Raw genomic sequence first — 22044 nt, 5'->3', positions numbered from 1 at the left:
ACTGGACAGTGATGAACAGGAACAAGGAGGGAAATGCTAAGAAAACTGGGACTCTTTTTTATTCTTAAATACGGGCAGCTGGGTTTAAACTGCAACAGAATTAATTTCATGTTTGTTCTCTGCATCAGCATGAAACATTTAGCAACAAATTCCTGCCCCAGATCTCAGTGAACAGCTGCTGTTTGTCATATAACTCAGACACATGTTCGATTTTTAGCTTCGGTTGACACAGAAACGGAAGTTTTTCCAACTGTTTGCTCAGAGATATGCAGTGTGTGTGTGTGTGTGTGTGTCTGTGTGTGTGGGGGGGGTGCTGGTGCACACATGCAGGTGCACTCAGAGAGCCGGAGGTTGTGGTGAAGTGGAAGGTTTCACCTCCGTTGTTTCTCAGCACAGAGAACGAGCTGCAGGCTGCTCTGTGACCACATCCTGTCCTCTGCTGTCGCTCTCTGCTCCTCTGCAGGTTTCATGCCCCACTTAATCTTCCTCTTCAGCAACAGCTCTGACCTTCTTCTCCAAACACACGAGGACCCTAACCTTCTGTTGTTACGTTACAGTAATAGAAATGAACTTATCTTTTCATACAAAGTTGAAAACTCAAGTTAACCTGCTTTAATTACATTAAAAACACATTTCAGGATCCAAAGCATGTGGGTAGAACATTACTCACAAGTTAGAAGAAGGAGAATAAATTCTAATTTGTGTGAGTTTGTTGGAAAGCCTGGCTAATGACTCACTTAAACCGACATGAAGAATTTTCCTGAGCTGAGACGTTTCAACATTGTGAAAACGAAACAGATTTCTCAGAATAACAGTCAGATAAGCCTGCAGCTAAAAATATCTGACTCTATCTCTGGAACAAGTGATGTTCAGTGTAGGATGATGGGCTGTTGATGCAAAAGTCAAAAGGAAAGAGACACGACTTGACTGAGAAGATTAACTTGCAGGTGTTTATTTAGAAGAAGCATTAATTGGAAATAGTTCAGCGAAAACACAGCCAATGATGCAGGAAACAAAAGCTTTTATACTGTGAGAAGAATGTGCACATAGTTCCTCTATATTAGCAGGATTTGATCAACTCTCATATGAATGCAAAGTCACAGCAATACACAGACAGTGTGTTCTGTGTTCTCCAGATTTTATTTACACACAACAGAATAATCCATCTCCTGCTGATTGTAGATCCAGGCCTCAGTTCAGTTTCACTTCTTCTGTTTTCCTGCTGAACTCTGCAACACAAAGACCAGACATATTGTCCTTTCAGTCATCAGATTTCATTCATTCACATATTTAAATCCTTCCATCCCAAAGCAGGTTTTATATAGAAGACAGTGAATGCTAAAATAACAAGGGTGTAAGTTGGATAACTGATGTAAGCTGCAGTTGATGTTTAACACACCTGAAGCTTCCACACCAAAAAGCTAACAAAGGCTCCGTAGATGCAGCTCTTCACGATAAAAACACCGTAGGAGAGTTTGGCGCTCTGTGTGATCCTCAGATATTTCTCTGCAGGGAGGTCAAAGAGGAAACATTCAGTTAGTGGAGACTGGTGACCAGAGCAGCAAAGTTCACTGCAGTTTAAACTGTTAACATCACATTCAGTGGACAAAGTAAAACATTTACCTCTTGACATGCCTCCACCTGAAACATCTGATGAAGAATAAAACCAATTTAGTCAATGAGAGATATTTTCTCATGGCATAAAGCTTCAGATTAGGTAATACCTGCAGGTATCATACCTGTTTCACCATTAATTGATTCAGCATGGTCAGTGCTTGTTGTTCCATCGAAGAATTTGACGTTGCAGGTGAATTTATTGTCAGGTTTAAACCACTCATCAGCAGGGACCCTCAGCCTGCTGGTGATTCTGTAGAACTGTCCTTCTCGCACGGCAGCGCTGTCCGTCGCCACACCTTCAGGTTTTCCAACTCCATTGATTGTCCAGGACACTTTGACATGGTCTGGGTAGAAACCAGTCGCCACACAGACCAGGGTCTTCTTCCTTTTCCTGTCTTTTTTGTTTCTGCACTCTTTTTGTGAAGGTGGAAGAACTTTCACTGTTGGTGGAGTGGGATCACGTCCTGATTCTGAAAAGTCAGAGGAAAGAATTCATTCAGATTTCAGTCAAAGCTGCATTGTTAAAAGCCTGAAACCCACAAAGCAGTTTTCCTGCTGGAGACAAGAAGACAATGTGCTCCTAACACTTCTGTAGGTTAGAATCAGTGAACATCAGTTGTTTTCATCACATAAAAGTTTATTTTAGTTAACTACTGTAATGATCTCACCCAGAACTGTTAGCTTGGTTCCTTCTCCAAAAGCAGCAGGATAACTGCCAGAGCACACTGCTGACTCACATGGAAAAACTGACCACTACCTTATATTTAATCTTGCTGCCAGAATATTTTCAGTCCTATCAAACAATCACAATTTATCAGACGTTTATTCTGTGTAACTTTCTATTTAGTAAGTGAAATAATACTATTTTGCAAATGACTCACTGCTGTATCTTGTGAGCACTTTTAGTGTTTGTTGCACATTTTGAAGCCTTTAAGTTAACGGATTAAGTAACACAACAGTTGAACAGGTATAACAAAGTCTGGGGCCTGACCCAAATGTTGCCTTTTTCCACTGAACTGAGGGATTTACATGTCTGTACAGACTTTGACACTTTTTACAACTTTTATAGGTATCTTTTTTTTTTCACAGGTTTTTAACATTTTCTTCCAGAGTTCTGACAACATAACAGCATAACAATCCCAAAAAGTACACCAAAATATTATTTACTCAACAATAATTTTGCAGATTTAGGTTGCAGAAAGAGCTTCAGAAACACAAGATTTGATCATTTCTTACCCAGTACAGTCAGTTTGGTGCCTCTGCCAAAGTAAGCAGGCTCGTAGTTGTTCACACTGATAAACAGCTGCATAAAAAACTGCTGAAGTTTCAGCGCTGAGAGCTGCAGACTGTCTTTGTGCTCTTTTACAGACACTAAAGACCTTTTTCCCAACATAATCTTGTTCAAAATCCATGCTTTTACAAAATCTGATCAGTGTACAGCCATTTTAAATTGAGATTTAAGTTCAGTTTAGCTCAGAATAAGCGATTTTCCCTTATTTTTGTCAGTGCTTTACATTAGTAGATACTGAAAATCTTTACTTTCTTACCTAAAACTGTGAGTTTAGTCCCAGCTCCAAAGTGAGCTTCTGACTGTGTATTCACAGTGTTTCACAGAGCTGATAAGAACTGACTGAGACTAATAATCTGGGCGTAGAGCCAGATGTTTTATAGCTGCAGCACTTTAACTGAAGAAGGCTCATTTTTACTGGCACAAATAAACATGTGCATTTTGATACATGCACTTTGCTGACTGCCGTCGTATCAAATGTCTATTGATTATGTTCCAAGTGTTGCTGATAGTTCTGACTCACAGATAACCAAAGAGTGGAGCTGAGCTCAGTTTGTTTGCTGGAAGTTTTCACCTAAACTCACCTAAAACAGTGAGTTTAGTTCCAGCTCCAAAGTAAGCCTCGCTGTAGGAGCACAGAGACTCTGAACTGCAACAAAAACTCTTCCTGCTGCCTGTCTTTATCTGTTATACTTTGTAACTCCTCCAACATTATCACTCTTTGACTTGTGAACACTTTGACTTTCTAAACATCAGTATTTTGGGGAATTTGATGTTTTTGACTCATGAAATCATTTCTATATAACATTTAATAAACTTCAAAGTGTTTTCTTACCTAAAACAGTGAGTTTAGTTCCAGCTCCAAAGTAAGCCTCGCTGTTGGAGCACAGAGACTCTGAACTGCAACAAAAACTCTTCCTGCTGCCTGTCTTTATCTGTTATACTTTGTAACTCCTCCAACATTATCACTCTTTGACTTGTGAACACTTTGACTTTCTAAACATCAGTATTTTGGGGAATTTGATGTTTTTGACTCATGAAATCATTTCTATATAACATTTAATAAACTTCAAAGTGTTTTCTTACCTAAAACAGTGAGTTTAGTTCCAGCTCCAAAGTAAGCCTCGCTGTTGGAGCACAGAGACTCTGAACTGCAACAAAAACTCTTCCTGCTGCCTCTCTGACACTTTCTATTTAAACCAGCTTTTTCACCATTTTGCATCTCACGAGTTTAACTTGACCTACTTCAGAAGTTGTGGTGTATTCAAAGTTTTAGAAGCATTGAATTATTCCTCCAGAACGTTTAATAAACTTCAAAGTGTTTCTTACCTAAAACAGTTAACTTTGTTCCTCCACCAAAGTAAGCCTCTGAAGCACCAGAGTCACAGTGCACATGACCAGTGCTGAAAACAGCTTGTCAGCTGATTTGACTTTACTTCTTTGCTTTCTAGTTTTACAATAAACAACTTTCACCTGAATTAAAAATAATCCACCAGCTGCTGATCTACATTAATTTTTTACAAGCTGTTTATGGCGCACACAACATCTCTCTCAATAAGAAACCTGCTTGGTTTTGACATATTCTCTTTGTCTTGTTATTTGTATGATAAGAAATTTGGACGTTTTACTCACCCAGAACAGTCAGTTTAGTTCTCTGACCGAAATAAGCTTCGTACTGACACAGCGTTTATGCTTCAGAACAAAAAGCACTGAACTGAAACTCCAGTGAGCTGAAGAACTTTGAGTTTGTTAATGTCCCTTCCAGTAAAACATTCTACCACTTAACTTTTTACAGACTTAATGCACAACGTGTATCTTACCTAAAACAGTTAATTTTGTTCCTGCACCGAAGAAAGCTTCATAACCACCAGAGTCACAGTGCACATGATCAGTGCTTAAAACATCCCAAGATGCTGCTTTTACTTTACTTCCTTTTTAGATTTTTGAGTGAATCAAACTTTCATTTAAAGCAACCAGCTGCATCATTTTCCCACAAAACCTGAAAAGCTCTCCATCAGCAGCCTGTTAAACTGGTTTCAGCTCACTGATGACTGTTATGTCTCATTCTACATCAGTTTAGGCTGAACAAGAAGCACTTAAATTGAGAAAAATACATTTCTTAATGAAACACTTCAACAGCGGTACTGGTTTTCATGTGTTTTAGTTTCTTACCTAAAACAGTTAACTTTGTTCCTGCACCGAAGAAAGCTTCAGCAGTACCAGAGTCACAGTGCACATGATCTGTGCTCAAAACAGCCCAAGATGCTGCTTTTACTTTGCGCCTTTGCATTTTTATCCTATTTTTCCTGTTATTTAACATTGAAAACCTTTTTTTCTTCATTTTACTTGTCTTTAAATCACAAACCAGTGTTTGTTTCTTTATAGTCTCCTTTATATTAACTTTTTTCCCATTAAAATGTCACTGTAACTTATTTATTACATGTGAGTTCATGAGAAGACATTCAGAAGTCTTACTTACCCAGAACAGTCAGTTTTGTTCCCTGTCCAAAATAAGCTTCATAGGTGGCACAGAGCTGCTGCTTAATATCAAAAAGCCCTGAGCTGGACTTAAAATGTAAATACCAATGGATGTGATGTCTCTTTATGCATTGACGCAGTTTAAGATCATGTTTCATTAGTTTTGTTTGAATCCTCCTTCACTCACCTAAAACAGTCAGTTTGGTTCCTTTTCCAAAGTAAGCTTCGTTTGCATTGTCACAGTGCAGCAATACTGAGCAAGAATCTCTTTCTCTCCCTGATTTATCTCTGAAAAGTCTTTACTGATGCTTCTGTCTATACTAAGGCTTAAACCAATGTGTAATCCATCAAAACACAGTATTAAAGGGAAATATTTACCTAAAACAGTCAGTTTGGTTCCTTGGCCAAAGTAAGCAGGATCAGTGTATGTCACAGTGCTCTGAGTTCAGCTCAATAATGCAGATTCTTTTAACACAACAGCTTTTTCTTCACTTTAATCCCAACTTTTCCACCAGTTTAAGTCTAATACAGTGAGCAGAACTTATAAGAGCTCCAACTTACCCAAAACAGTGAGTTTTGTTCCTTTTCCAAAGTAAGCTTCTGCTCCAGTGTCACTCTAAAAGTCTCTTCGACCAAAAAGTCCCAAAACTGTCCAGAATCATCCTGTTCAGACACACTCTGGTAATCCAGAGGATAAAGAGGGTTTAAACATACAGGCTGAACTTCATCATGTCAACATTTGTTTTGTCTTTGTCAAGATGAGCAAAGCAAACTTCCAAATGTTCCACATATGAACAGCAAGACCTTAAAAAACTTCCTTTTGATCAAATATCTACATATAAAGTGACTAATCAATGGCCACCTGTTCCAGCATCCTACACACCTTCAGATGGATGATTTTTCTGCTCTGTTGAGCCTCCTAAGTTGCATGTAGCCGTCTACACAATGGAAGTTAATGGAAGGAGGTTTTTGTACGGCGGCTCTATGGGATTGTATCACCGTGGCTCCCTGTCCCCACGGTGAAAAAGCATCATACAAAAACCTTGTGTCTCTTTCGCTCTCTCCTCTCTGCCTCCCCCACCCAGCTTCTCCTTATCTCAGCCTCCATCTGTGTGTGTGTGAGAGCAGCTGTGCAGGTCGGGCTGACTGATGTCTGAGGCGCTCCAACCTGACTGCTGCTATTTCTGTGACAGCTAAGAAAAGAGGAGAGAACAGAGGGAAGGAAAAGGGAAGCTGCTTTTTGTTGGTGTTTGTTTATAGCTGCTCAGAGGAAGTGACATCTCCGCTGGTCACAGCTCTTCATCCAATCAGTTGTCAGGGTGTGACAATCGCACATGTGACAGAAACTGTCGGTTGTCTTTTAAATGCCTCTGTCTGTCTTCTAACTCCAAGGTTAGAATGTAGAAATCTTTCTAAATCTTAAGCAGAAAATGCTGTAATGAGTAAAAATCTTGCCTTTCTTTATGCCTAAATGACAAAATGTATAATGTGAGGTGGTCTCTCTTTTACAGTGATGAGGAAACATTTAGTCCTTATTCTGCTTTGACAGCAGAATTAAAGCTAACATTCAGCTTCATACTTCAGCTAACATAGGCCTGTTTTTGTCTTTGCATCCTTTGTTTAGGTCCACATAGGTCCAATCCCAGTTCTTCCCAGATTTGATTGGATTATGATAATATTAGAATGAATTGTATTCTAACTGGCTTCAATTGGACTGAATCTTTGACGTTCCTTTGAGATGACATTGTTATGATTCGGCGCTTTATGAATAAACTGAAATGAAATTTGCTCTAACATTTAACAATGTTAACCACTGTGCATGATTTGTTCACTATGTGCTGAATCCATCAAGAACCAATATCTGCTCATGTCAAACTACATATTTGCTTTAATTCAGGAACCTGACAGGTCACCAAACTTGAATGGTTTTGGTTTTTCATACAAACTGACTAAAATGACAGATTTACTACAATAAAGCTTTGATTCTATTGAAAATGAATCTCGTGATATAATCCGTGATTTGGAAGAATATCTGAAGCTAAAGTTTGTGTAACTGTACAATAAATAATGATCATCAGTGATAAAAGTTTATGTCCCTTAAGTGTTCCTAAAGTAAAGTAACTCTGCTGTGAGGTCATTAAACTCGACAGATTCAGTCGGTATTGAGATCATTTATTTTCGTGACATTTACAGGATTTGATCTCCATGGTTGCTCCTTTATGCAGGCTGACATCGTTTTACTTTTACCAACAATACCAAGTGTGATCCTGTAGAGGTCAGCATATGATAACTTCTTAAAGTTGATACACTTCTGCCTTGTCAGGCTGCACAGAGAATGAAATTATTTATGAAGCTGCACACTTGATTTCAGTGACACAGATGAAACACTGCAGAGCAATCATAGAACATGGGATGCAGAAACCTAAACCATTAACACCTGCTCTTTCATCTGAACACATCAGCTTTTTGGGGTTTCAGAAACCACACAGAACCATGGAGAGACAGCTCTTATACTTTTAATGAATGTGCTCTTTTACATGGAGTTATATCATGGTGTGTGTTCTGATGCCATTAAAGTTAGTTGCCTGACATGTTTCTTATTTATTATTTCAACATGATCCTGCACGGAGCACTTAGTCTCCTCATTTCTTCTTCTCTGTTTTCTCCTGAGGTTGTTGTTTAGCTGCAGAGGCTCTTTGCAGCACTGTGCTCTTCTGGAGGCACAGTAAAACACAGCGGAGTCTCCAACCTCAGGAGGCTGAATCTGCAGAGTGGAACTCAGCAACGCAGGTCTGGACATGCTGTACTTGGACTTGTTGAAAGGTGCTTCAATGTCCCATGTGTCTTTGCCAAGAGAGTATGTTACCAGCTCCAGTCTCCCAGCGCTTCTTTGTCTGTACCAGTACATGTAGTAATACTGATCATCATCTTGTTCACACTGAAAAGTCACAGCGCTGTCGCTTTCTCTGCTGACTGCAAAGGGCAGCTGGTGGATTTTTACACAGAGGGAGAAATCTGAAAAAGAAGAAACAGACAAGTAAATAAACAACAGGTCATCATAACTAATAAGTGTGAAAACATTCGATGAAAGCACTGAAAGGAAGTGTTCTTACTGGAGAAGATTAGTACTGCGACACAAAGGATGTTCATCATCACTGGTTCTAATGAAATCATCCCTGTGCTCAGTCAGACCGAGGAGCTTCAGCTTTAACTTACAGCACTTCAAATCAAAAGCTCTGAAATACGCTCAGATCCTCCCCGTACTTCTCTGTTTGAACCAGGAAAACTTCCCACGCCGTCTTTCACATGCAGGTCTCTCTTTGCAGCAGCTGTCTCCTTGTGGACTCTGAGCAGTAACTGCAGGTTCAGATTCTTCCACTGCAGCTCCTCAAAGTCATATCTGGATGGACTATTTAGAAAGAGAATTTGAAAGATTTAACATGGAAATAAAACATTGTAACTGCATGTGATGCATGTGGATCATTGCTGCAGATTTTGGTTCATTTTCAAACAGAATATTTCATTTTTCTTATGATGGCAGAGACATTTGGAGCTGGGGGGGGGTAGAACAATGTGAGATTATAAACATTACAGTCACATCTAAAGAACAAGAAGAAAGGGCTGTTTGATGAAATCAGGCAAACAGATTATTGGAAGAGAGCAGTGACGTGAAAACTGAGGATGGAATCATTTATTATTCACTCAGAGATCGGATCATTCCTGTTGAACTTAGTAAATTTGATTAAATCGGGTAACAGAGATGAAACTATCCCGCCTCGCATGTGCTTACACACATCAAGCCAGCATAATGGAACGCAACACTCTAACCAGCAGTGCTGCCGTCACTCAGCTGATTCCACGTCGTAGGCTTAACAAGGAAAAGGCTTTATCCCTCAGCCATCAAAGTGAAAAAATGGGACCAGATATTGGGATCCATTTGTAGAGCACATTTAGGGGTTTTGTAAAGGTGCAGTATGTAGAAATGTGACTCTTAATCATTATGCTTATGGGAACAGATACAATAATCAACCACAACACTGAAACCACTGTCTGTGTCAGACACTCCAGCACACCTGCAGATATTTCTTGTTCATGCCCTGACTGGTCAGAGTTTAGATGGATGAGAGGGAGCCTACACAATATCAGGTGGGACTGATTGGTGTGCCTTCCTTATGAAAAATAGAAGTAGAAACAGTAGAAACACTGTCAAAACCTTGCTTATCCAGTATTTGATGACAACATGACCAGCATATCTTTACTCTAAATTTATATTTTAGCTTTGTGATATGTGTATTGAGGACTTAAGCCCTTGATACCTGAGGGAACCTACACTCAAGAGCTTGAAAACAGCAGAATAAAGGAGCAAGTTTTAGTAATGGTTTCTCATTAGACCACATCACTGTGTGCTGGCAGCGCAGAAATACACAGCAGAGTCTGACAGATTTGTACTGTTAATAATCAGACCTCCTGTTTGGATGTCTTTCCTTGTAATCTTAAAATGAGTTTCAAAGTGCTTCTCATACACTGGGTCAGAGCCAACATAGCTGTATCCAATCAAACCAATCAGACCGCTCTCTGTTTGCTGGTACCAGAGCATTACAGAGAGAGCATTATCATCGTGACTGCAGCTGAAATCCACTGTTTCCTTGTTGTGGACTATTATCGGATGGGATGGCTGGAATTTCACACTCTTTGCTTGATCTGCAGATAAAACACAGATTAAAAATCAATTCTCTGAAGGTTTTGTTTTCTTTTTGTTCATTTCAAGGCATGATAACATTACCTGGAAGCAATATGAGAAGCAGTAGGATCATAGTGGGATACATCCTACTGGTTTGTGCTGCTGCTCCAGTGCCAGTCTGTAAAAAGACACATCTTTATGTGCAAACACACACACACACATCACATGTGCAAGAAAAGCTGAGGGTTTGAGTGAGGGAGCAGCATTAAACCACATCACTGTGTACTGGCAGCGCAGAAGTAAACAGCCGAGTGTGACAGATCCGCCTTCAGTATAGTCAGAGCTCCTTCGACTGCGTTTCTTCGTGTCAGCTTGTATTGTTTTTCAAACTGACCTTCGTAGGTCTGAGAGGTTTCATACCCGTACCCGATGAGGGTCATTGAGTTGTTGTCCCTGTTATGCTGATACCAGAGCATCATTTTAAGGGAGTTATCGTCATGGCTACAGTTAATGTGGACCTCACTGCCCTGCCTCACTATGTGAGGAGAAGACTGGTGAAATGTAGCAGCACTCACCTGACCTGTGGAGAAACCAGCAGCAAACAATGGGTCAGTGCAAAGTGAAACAGAGTTTTACAAGTTCAGAGGAACATTTGAGATCTTACATGAGAACCAGATGAAGAGGAAACCAAATATTTGCATCGATGGGAGCATTGTCAAGTAGTTATGTTGGGGAAAGGGTTGATCAGGGTAAAGACGGAGGGCGTTGTGTTTGTTGGCTGATATATCAACCCACGCTCATGATGACGGCTGCATGTCATGTGCTGTGCCTCCACCTATTGGTTGAATATATTCAGTGTATTATTTCTTGGCAGTTTCTTACATCCTGTCTTTAGTAGTTAGTCATAAAGAAGTCAACAAATGAATAAATAGTAAGAGTTTCAGTCTTTTCCACAGTGTGGTTTTCTTTCTTCCTTGGTTTGATCATGAATGAGAGTCAGGTGTCAGAACAATGAACAGCCTCTCCACAGTACGTTTTTGTCACAGTCCTGAGGTCTTCCACAGCACTGTGTGGCCTAGCAGCACACAGATAAACAGCCTCATCTGCCTCCTGGATGCTGGATATTGTCAGAGACCACTGCTTCTCATTCAGTTTTGCTGCCTGAAAGCCGGATTTGAATCCTTCTTCAAAGGTTGCAGTGCCAGCTATTATATTCACCATCAGCTGACAACCTTTTCCCCTCAGTTGTCTGTACCAGTACAGGTACTCATAATCAGAGTCATTTTGGTAGCAGCGCATTTCTGCCGGACCACCGGGACGGCTGGCGATGTATTGCGGCCACTGGGTGATCAACACAGACCCTGACCCTAACCCTGACACAAAGGAAGGAGAAAGAAAGAATCACTAAGAATCAAATCCACTGCCTGAATGCTTTTAAGAAATAGTTTTCTTCAGGGTTAAAAAGATGTAAATATGGAATAAGTGACATTTTTCTATCCCAGACTGACTAAGAGTAAAGTGTGATGTGTTTTTTCTTTGTATCAGTTTTACCTGCAGCCCAGAATATAATGAATGCCAAGGCGGTAAAGCTTGGAGCCATCAGGACTTTAGAAGAGGGAACCAAATGAATGGAAAGACAGAGGGCCAACACCTGGCATCTGTAGGGAGGAAATGACATCAGCACATTCGCAACGAGAAATACATGGAAGAGAACAAAGTGAGCTCATTTTTCATTTGGTAGTCATTGGTGCTGCTTTGTTTCCAGTTTTGAGGTCTCCAATGTGCTGTCAAGATGTGGACATTTCTTTTACTACATAAGAGAGTCTCAGTCATCTGCCACATTTCTTTTTTGGCTTTGTAGCACAGAGAAAGAAATGGAAGTCTCGGTTCCTCTGTACTGAGCAGCTTGATGCAGGCGCACGTGTGTCGCTATGAGCCACCAGCTTTTTGTAAAGGAGCCAGACGAGTTGAAACACTGTGCTGACTCGCTGCACAGAAATACTCTGCCGTGTCTGACAGGTTGACGTTGGAGATTATGAGCTGGGCTTTGGCCTTTGAATTGCCGGTTATGGTAAAGCGGTTATTAAATATTTTCTCAAGATTTGGGTTTTCATTATAAAGGTTTCCAATCAGGTCCATGGCCTGTTGGCCTCCTGCTGCTGACTTGTACCAAAGCATGTAGGGATAGTTACTATCTCCATGGTAACATTCAAGGCTGGCCTCTTGTCCAGGCTTAATCAGAAGAGCCACAGGTGATTGCTGGATGACAAGTGATGATAGAACAATGTCTAGAAAATAAAAACAGAATGTAGACACGCAGTGAAGGTCTGCTGGAGTAATGAGAACGTAAACACATCTCATGATTCTTACCTGCAAGTAAAAACAAAGAAAAAAGCAACTTGAACATTTCTGAGCAGATGGATCAAAAAAAAAAACTTAAAGAATTGATATAATCTGCGGCTTCTTACCGAAAACACACTGAACTGGAAACCTTCTTTTCCTCTCCATTTGTAATGAGAAGGGAGGAGCTTACAGCGACTGTATCTACATGTCAGTGTGTTATCACTGCTCTCTGCTGTTCAGTGCTTTGATTCTGATTTACTCAGAGCAGACACTTGTGCGGCTGATCTGACAGAATGTGCAACACCTCTACATATAAAGAACGCAAACGTACAATTATGACGGTAAATTCTCTAAAGTGCCTTCTGACTTTATCTGTGGAATAGAAAGTCTGACCACAGAAGGTAATTTGTGAAAGGTACGGCCCCTGGTGAACAGTTGGGAATCGCCTGTGCTTTTTTATTAATTAGACAGAATGATAATACCAATGACACGACAATATTCTGTAACATCTAAACATGCTGGGTGGTAAAACACACCTGGCATTAAAAAGCATTTCTACTGTTTAGATTTTGAAATCATGAATCACAAATTAAAGTAACATCTTAGTTCCTCTGGCTTTTATAACTTTGGCTTTTAGGGACGTAAATCCGATTTCCTTCAACTGATTTCTCACAGTTCAGACCTAAATATCGACTCCTGTTTCTGTTCATTTGTATTTCATTTCTGTTGTTGTGCATTTTCTATTCTTACAGCATGTTTTTAAAGAACTTTTTTATCATAGATTGCTCTTTTGTTTTCTGTCCCAGTGATTTTGGCGTCTTCCTTGGTCCACCTGAATGTTTCTGTCATGTCACGTTTGGAGTTTTGTTTTTCTCTTCTTGTTTTCAGGTTTTAGGTGTATTTCATGCCATGTTTTTTCCCTTGCACATAATTAGGTTCATCCATGTCACCTGTCTTTGTTTCACAGATGCACCCCATCACCAATCACCTCCCCACAGTGTTTTAGTTTGCAGGTTCCCTCGGTTCTTGGCCACCGTAGCACCGTTCATGTTGTCAGGTTGGTCTGTACTCGTTCTCATAGTTTCACAGTTTATTCAAGTTTTGTTTTGTTATTTATTCACAGTCATTGTTTCCTGTGTTTGGTTTTCCGGCTCAGCTGCGCCTTTTGTTTGTTCCTTTTGTTTGTGAGATAATAAATCAAGTTTTCTTTGCAATATCTGCGTCCGGGTCCTCCCATCCACACCACGTCTGTGACAGTTTCCCTTTTGAAACTTTCCCATTTTGTTTGATCTTGCTTCAGATTTTGGACACAGATGGTGGGAACAACTCCTTGTTTGAAGGACTTTTATAATCCTTTTCATTGTTTTCACCAATGACTTTCTGATGGAAGCATTTTTTTCCCTGTCAATCACCCAGGTGTAGCTCTTTAATCTCTGGAAGCACGGGGGGGCAGAGGCTGCTTCAGGCAGCTGGGGTGTTTCACCCTGGGCATTGGTGAGTGCTGGGGGAAGTTGTCTGGGGTGGCCTGGTCCTCTGAGGCGGACGGGCCCTCTGCCGGGTGGAGGTGCAGTCCTCGGGCAGAGTGCATTTGGTCCTGCTTCCGGCTCATGCTGGGTGGCTGGGGGGGCCTGTCCCACCACCCCTGGTTCCCTGGCTCCTTTGCTCCATCATATTCAGGGTTCTACCCATGAACTTCCTCTGCTGTCCTCTGGGCTGGAGCATGACTTTCCTGTGATAGGCTGCCTGGTTTCTCTCTTCCGTGCTCCGTTGGGGCTGCTGGTTGCTCGGGTCTGGGGGCCCTTCCTGTCTGCTCCTGATCTCTGGAATAGGGGGTGGTTTCGGCCCCCTTTCCCTTTGCCATACATTAGCATGCGCACACACCCACTTATTCACTTGCATGTTTACTCCACAGTTGCCATGTCACCTTGTGGCGTTCTTGATATTCAGTGACCATGGTTTACTCTGATAAGGCCTCTAACCGAATGACCCCAGAGCTGGAGGTGGATATCAGCCACGCCCGTTAACGCCTGTCTGTGGGCTTCGGCTTTGCTGATGCCTCTGAGTACAGCAAACGATGACATTTTGAGTGATGACACTGTTTTGTATTATTCAATATTTTTAGTTTTCATTTCTACAAAGACAAAAAACTGAATGTTCTCCCAGGGCATTTGTTCCATAGTTTTTGTGTAACACTCTGGGTTGTAAAACTGTAAATGACCATGAACTATCTCATGCATCCTTGTGACTTTGTCTGCAGAACAGAAAGTTGAACCATGGAAGGTAACATTATTGTAAGGCACTCTAAAATGTGAAACATAGTATGTTTGATGGAGGTAAACTGCTTAATTACAGCTAAAGTTTCACCTGGAAGCGTTTGATCCAGATTTTCCTGATCATTTCCATAAGTTTCTTTTACATCCACCCTTGCAGCAGTTCATCATGGAGTTGTTTTGCTGTTTCTTTAGATTTTTGCCAGAGAGTCACATTGATTTAGAGGTTTCCTGTTGGTGTCCCATTATCTGCCAGATCATTATGCAGGTTTTTGTATGAGAGAATCACTATCTTCCTCACTGTGCATACTTGCTGCTCCAAAATATTCTCCAGTGTGTTCAGGGTGTGTGAGGTTCAGAAGGTGAAGATAAGCCGCTTTCTCTCCATCACCTCTCACTGTAAAGCGGCCCTGAAATTGTGCCTCAACCGTAGGTATTTTGTAGGTCACGTAGGCAATCAGCTTCAAGGAGGTGTCTCCTGGTGAGCGCTGATACCAGAGAATCGTGTCATAGCTCGAGATGTTGTGTGAGAGGGTCAGGTTGACTTCACTGTTGGCTTTCCTCAAGACATTAGCCGGACTCTGAAACACTTGATTTTCTTTGCTGGGGTAAATTCCTGTGATTGGAAAAAAAGTTATTCAGTAAAGATTACATTTTTTTTTCACAATCCTCAAATTTTTCTTCTTCTACTGCCTAAAAAACCAGTTAAGTGATACCTTTAATCCAGCATAGAGTGATGATGCTTATGATGAGAAGAGATGGCTCCATGTTGAATGTCAGGAACTAACTGGAGTCTCTGCTGTACTTTGTCCATCTGAAGGAGGAGCAGGAAATGGTGCGTATAACTGAGGGCTTTTTTTTACATCAGCGACTTGTTTTTTGTGTATTTTTCTCCAGGAGTAAAGGATGATGTACGGACTGATTTAGAAAAATATCTTCATCTGTATGATATCAGTATTTATTGCACATAAGAGTGCTTCACTTATGATGTGTAGTGTCTCCCTGATATTGTACAGACGCTGTGTTGGCCTTTAAGATAAAGAGCAGTGTCATCTAAGGGTGAAGTTGCAGGTGTCAAACATCTCAGGTGGCAACTATCTAGTAATAAACTGTACATTGTACTTTACAGTATATCAGTTGGCTAAATAATCTGTTGAGGAGAGAACAAGTAGCTTCAACTCCAAGCAGCATCGGTGACGTCCATCTGGGATGAGCCATACTATTGTCTATTGTTTTCTTTCTTCTGCTTCTCCATGTATTCATTCCTTTCATGAGATTGTTTTATAATATAATTAGTATGATTCTCATTTTCTACAAAACAGTATTTACAAGCACTAATTCCTCCACTTTCTTCGTCTTTATGGCACCTTGAATATAATGCTTTTCCATGTATCTTTTATGGCAGTAATATAGCTTTTCCATCATGTAGCAGAACCCACAGCACAAACTGATGAGAATGGTTTAATCTAAGGTAATAAAAACATACCACTTCACTGAGCAAAATGATTAACCGCTAATCGTAACATAGCTTTTAACTAAATAAAAAAATCTATTTTATTGTTGAATCCTTTTTTTGCACGCTGTTTAATAATGCCAAAATACACCTGTAAAGTCAAGTTAATGAGCCACTTATTGGGGGAAGATTTACCCTTTAACACGCATTCAGAGGGGAGAGATAAAGAGGTTTTTGTCAGGAGCAGCTGGGTGTTTGATGTACTGTGGCTACTCGCAGCGCAGAAATATGTTGCCGTGTGTTCAGGTGTTTTAAGATTCCTGATGAAAAGGGAACCATTTTTAGCTTTGTCTCCACTCAGGTCTCCAGCTAAGCTGAAATGTTTCCTAAAAGCCTCATCGACGGCGTCATCTCTGAACAGCATGTATCCATATCCAATGAGTTTCATAGCTTTGTCTCCAGGTGACTGCTGGTACCACAGCATCACTCTGTAGTCACTTTGTTCATGGCTGCAGACCAGCTGTACCTCATCATCCAGCTTTCTGATGAGAGCAGAAGGAGACTGATGGACCTGAATCCCCAAAGAAATACCTGCTGTGAGAAGAGTTAGACAGATTGGTGATTTAAAAAGTGATGAGAAGACATCTTAATTCACAATTAAACAATCGATACCTGTGAGGAAATGACAAATAAGAAATATGATAATCCTGTAGAAGTGTGACATGAGTGCAGTTACTCTGACGTCTGCGATGAAACACAGGAGTTAAATTACGACAGGGTTTCTCCTTCTAACTGAACTGAGAGGGATTTTATGAGCGAACCAATGTGATGTCAAGAGAGGAGTGGCTTCCTGTCGCTGTAAACCAGACTGATGGCTCCCATTGTTGCTGAATTATTGATCATTTACTTGCATTCTTAAACTTTTGGTTTTTCAGAAAACGTGAAAAAGCTCATTACAGTTTTTTAAAACCCAAAGTGCTGCCTTGTGTTGTGAGATCTTCCAAACTAGAAAAGGAAGAAGGAAGACAGGAAGAAAGAAGTCTTTTGCTTTAAAGGCAACGTGTCAAAAACACGTAACATAAGGTCACATTTTCAAACTGAGCAGACAGCAAACAATAAATCAACATCAACAGTGCAAGACATGTGATGTAAGTCTTGTGGGAGAGAGTTCCAGAGGTGAAGGGCAGCTCATCTGAAGATTCTGGATACCATAGGGTAGCAACAAGGACACTTCTGTTTCATCACTATTTTTATTAAGGATCATGAAAACTAAGATTTAATTTCTACACCCTCACATCCCATTATAATAAAACCACTTCAGCAGGTGTCCCAGCAGTTTTTTTTTTTCATTTTTTAAAAACCACTGAAGTTGATCAGTCGTGTGCAGTTTTTGTAAAGTTCAGAGGGGATTTCTGTCATTGTGCTTCTCGTGCTGCACAGTAGTAAACTGCACTGTAATTCACTCCTGCATCTCGGATATACAAAGTTTCATTCTTTGCTGCATCTCCACCCAAATCTCCATCGAGATTGAAACCATCTTTATATTTGTCTTCCATTGTGACAGCTTTGAAGTTCAAATATCCAATGAGTTTCATTGCTGTGTCTCCAGCTAACTGCTGGTACCAGAGCATCACTCTGTAGTCAGTTTTATTGTGGCTGCAGAAAATCTGCATTTTGTCACCAGGATTTCTGATGAGATCAGAGGGAGACTGACGGACCTCGAGACCCAGACTAACACCTGAACAAAGAAAGACAATAGAAAACTTTTAAACCATGATATATGATAAAAAGTTACTTCAACATCCACAGAAGATGATGATTTCAGACAAATTATTACCAGACAAGCAGCAGAGAAAGAGCAAACGAATCATGTTGACTGTCCCAACACTGGACTGATGCTTTACTGATCTGCCTAAAAACAAGTGAAGTCACCTCAGTGGCAGCTGCTGACATCAAATCATGAGCTGGGAGGAGCTTGTTCAAGTTCTAATTTAAACCCCCTGATTCAGAAAATAAGCTGACTGTGAGTTTTTGTATGAGGGAGTGATGGTTTGCAGGTGATGTGCACAGCCAGCTGCGCAGTAGTACCCTGCAGTGTGTTCAGCCTTCAGGTCCACCATGAACAGAGAGACGTTCTTTGCTGTCTCCCCACTCATATCTCCAGTGATATTAAAATGTTTTTCAAAAGACTTGACCAATGCACTGCAGAGCTTGGTCTCCAGGGGATTTCTGGAACCAGAACATTAGTCTGTAGTCAGTCTGTTCATGGATGCAGAACAGCTGGATTTTGTCTCCAGGATTTCTTAAAGCAGCTGGAGGTCTTTGGTTGACTTCAACTCCCAGACAAACACCCAGAAAGAGACAAAATTAATTCCTGTAAATCTGCTGAAGGTATTGAAAAAGGGAGATTTCTTATCAAGGAGAGTGATTACCGATGAGCCAAAGTAGAAGAGAAAGTGTCAGCATGATAAACGTCTGTCTTAGTGGACACACAAACAAGACTGGCTTTAACTTGTCACTGCACACTTCTTATAAACGCCCCCTTTTCAAACCTGATAGTTAACTGAAAAAGTATTCCTGGAGCTCCAGCACCATCTACTGGAAAGACATAAAAGTGAAACAGATTCCTAAGTGCATCCTGATGAATTGGCAACTGGTCTTTGTTCAGCTGCTCACACTCCTCTCATCACTGTGTTTGCTGATGGCACAGAAACACACACCGCTGTTGTGAGGCTGAAGGTTTCTCACAGTGACAGTCCCAATGCTGTCTTTGAAGGCTGAATATTTGTTGTCAGGTCCCCCCTGTAGTCAGGCTTCCCTCACAGGGGGAACAAGGAAAGGGAGAAAGCAAAGAGAAGAAAAACGAGACACAGACACAAAGGAATATTATTAGGAAAAAATAGTATAAGAAAAACAAGACAAAACTGCAACCTGCTACTACATCTGTAGAGAGAAATAAGAGAAGACATCCTGCAGTCTCTGTGGGGAAACCATGCAGAGAACCATTAGGAGCACCACTTCATCCACACGCCCCCCTGGAGCACAGTTTATTCACTCCGTGCTCTGTGACAGTCGGCTCACTTCACACGGACTTTGGTACTGCTAGTTTTGAGCAACATGACAGGATATTTCTCAAATTTTGACAACGTGAACGACAACTTTGAGTAAGATGGACGTTCTTACTGGAGTGAATGAGCTGTGCTGCAGGGGGGCGTGTGGATGAAGTGGTCCCAGTAGAGGTGTGTGTAGAAATCCCTCCGTTAGCTCTCCTATAGCTGCAAGTAGCCACATAACAGCAGCTATGAGCTAACAGAGCTATGAGCTAACAGAGCTATAGCACACGTTCATTAATTCATTTGTCTTAAAGTATTGGTGAAATAAAGACAGATAATGCCTTATTTAGACGCTGCATCGTCTTTGCCCCGTTCACTCCATTATATGGATTGAGAGTTATCTAAATAGATTCCGAAGTACACCGACTTTTGCCAAACTGTTCTTTGTGAGTAGATAAACGTATTTCATGCCAGAAATAAGGTCTAGGTTTAAAACTACTGGAGTTCCCCTTTAAGCTCTGTCTGTCTCTGTCTCCATGTTTTATTTAGGCTTCCTTTATACTGCACATGACATTTCTAAATACTTTTTAGTCCCGTATTTCTGAAAAAAATATATAAAATAACTTTTACACTCTGCCACTCGGTAGGCAACTTTATATGAGACGAGTTGAGCATTCGCCGGCATAGATGCACTTTTAGTAAAAATGACTGCTGAGTCTTTTTCTGAAAAACTCAACTGGCTTTTCTTTGTGCTCTGGATGTTTTCTCTCCCTCATTACCCACCGTTGTACAGGTGAAGCCAAAGCCAAGATATGTGTCATCATGTCTTCTTAACTTTGCCATGGAATGAAACTGCTTTGGAAGCACATTTGGCAATGCTTCATCCACTGCTTTGCTTGTGAGGCCCAACAGAAACTTGTCCATGTCATGCTAGCAGAGCCCGCAATGGCTCTTTGCCCCCCAGTTTGGGAACCACTGCCCTACTGTAAGCTTTGTGCACTGATGGTGGGGGCCGAGTTGGGGGGGCTTTTGTCGGTGGAGTAGGCTGAGGAGGGAGAGGGGCTCGATGCTTCTTTGAGGATAAAATTCTTGATCTTGCCATGTTTGGCGTGAGAGGAAGTTGTAAAATTATAAGGATATAATATGTGTGACGGAGAGGTTTTTGTACTGAGGAGCAGTGATATGTTCCACTGTGGTAACGAGCAGCACAGAAGTAAACTGCACTGCTGTTCAGGCTGAGTCCTTCAAGCCAAGTCAAGTCAAATTTATTTGTATAGCACATTTCATGTACAAAACAATTCTAAGTGCTTTACATAAAATAAAAGCATGACAGTCATGCTTTTGGGTCTTTTGTCGTGTCGCACATTGTATTTCTTACACTGAAAAAAAAATTCTAATATAAATTTCCCTGCTATGGAAACGGCAGGAAAGAAGGAAAGAAGCACGTATCCCATGAGTCTGAGCAGAGCAGTTTTAGCTTTAGGAGGAGAGATGTCACTCTTGCCTGCATTCAAAACTTGAAAGTCCTGTAACGCAAAACTTCCAGGTCCTGTTGATTGTAATAATGTTAACGACATACTGTATGAATAATTTCCAACTGATATTAACATTTGGTTGACAAGGACTGCAAGAGTGAGGCAGGCTCAGAGGCAGGATCACACATACCTGTAGCTACACCTTTCATACAGGCAGGGAAAAGTAAAATGACAGAGGCAAAAATAGATAAAATGCTGGTGCATACTTAAAAAAAAGTGTTTCTGCAACCAAAGCCATTTGTTCTATATATTACTGGATGAGAATCGATAAGAGAACTGATAAGGAACTGAATCGATAAGCGATATCGATAATGGAATCAGAATTGCTAAATTCTTAACATTTCCCATTTCTATTCCTGAGGTAAGAGCAGTTTGACGTGAGTGTGTCAAAATGTCATGTGACATCACTGATCCTCTTAGCACATTGTGACTTTAAGAGTAATGCTACTATTATTGGTACTTGAGGTCCCCCTAGAGTACATGAGATTCTTAGGTTAAGTTTGTGAGTATTGCAGTGGGGTTTCTGTTTAGCTTCCATGCATGCCTGCATCACTGTGCTCACTGACAGCACAGAAATACAAGCCTCTGTCTTCTGGCACCAGGTTCTTCACTGTGAATGTCCCAGTGTGAGCATCAGGCTTGGTGGCTGAGAACTTGTCTTTGCCAAAATCCCCAAAGTCATGCTCACTCATTCCTGTTGTTGTGAAGACGATCAGTTTCATGGCTTCTCCTGGCAGCTGTCTGTACCAGTACATCTGGAAGTATTCTATTGTTGCATTTTCACCCCTGTTTTTCCACACAGTGGAGGGCTGGGTGACATCACTCCCATCAGCAAAACCTGTAAATGTAAGAGCAAAGCTTACGAAAGATATTATTGATGCATCAGTAAATTCTGTAAATTAATTTTGTAATTTACCTGATGTCCACATTAAAGAGACTAGTAATGGCAGAAGATTTTATTTAACGATGATTATATCCATTTCCTGTTATACAGAAGCTGGCACATTCTAACTGAGTTACACAGATATTAAAAGCTGAAAGGGGAGTGGCTTTTAAATAGCTTTTAAAGCACAGCTTCAGTTTTAGTAGAGGTTCCCCACAGAGTATGTAATTTCCTGATAAAGGAAGATAAAAGCTAAAAAAGTTTAGATATGATGGATTTTGTGAAATTTTATACATATTTTAACACAAATGACTTGTCATTGTGTATCAGTTACTGAGAATAATCTGTGATCAGGTTTGATTTTGAATTGCTTCAGAGGGAAATCAAGGCACACTAAGTGCTTCTTAAACATACTCGTATGTTCCAGCCTGAGAAAAGTGAAC

General features: G+C 40.8%; 1 gene segment (V, D, J or C); it reads right to left on the bottom strand.

Annotated features, from left to right (window-relative positions):
* Positions 1-923: 923 nt before the first annotated feature.
* On the bottom strand, positions 924-21647 carry LOC140270696 (T-cell receptor beta-1 chain C region-like). The segment is given in 8 exon segments: positions 924-1229; positions 1400-1506; positions 1624-1650; positions 1740-2087; positions 3992-4032; positions 4677-4685; positions 21277-21556; positions 21635-21647. Coding segments are annotated over 8 exon segments (852 nt in total).
* Between the last annotated feature and the right edge of the window lie 397 nt (positions 21648-22044).

Source organism: Leuresthes tenuis, unplaced genomic scaffold, assembly GCF_036924035.1.
Source record: "Leuresthes tenuis unplaced genomic scaffold, fLeuTen1.0.hap1 SCAF_15, whole genome shotgun sequence".
Taxonomy (NCBI): Eukaryota; Metazoa; Chordata; class Actinopteri; order Atheriniformes; family Atherinopsidae; genus Leuresthes; species Leuresthes tenuis.
The sequence above is the reverse complement of the archived record's forward strand: the minus strand, read 5'-3'. Positions and strand labels throughout refer to the sequence as shown.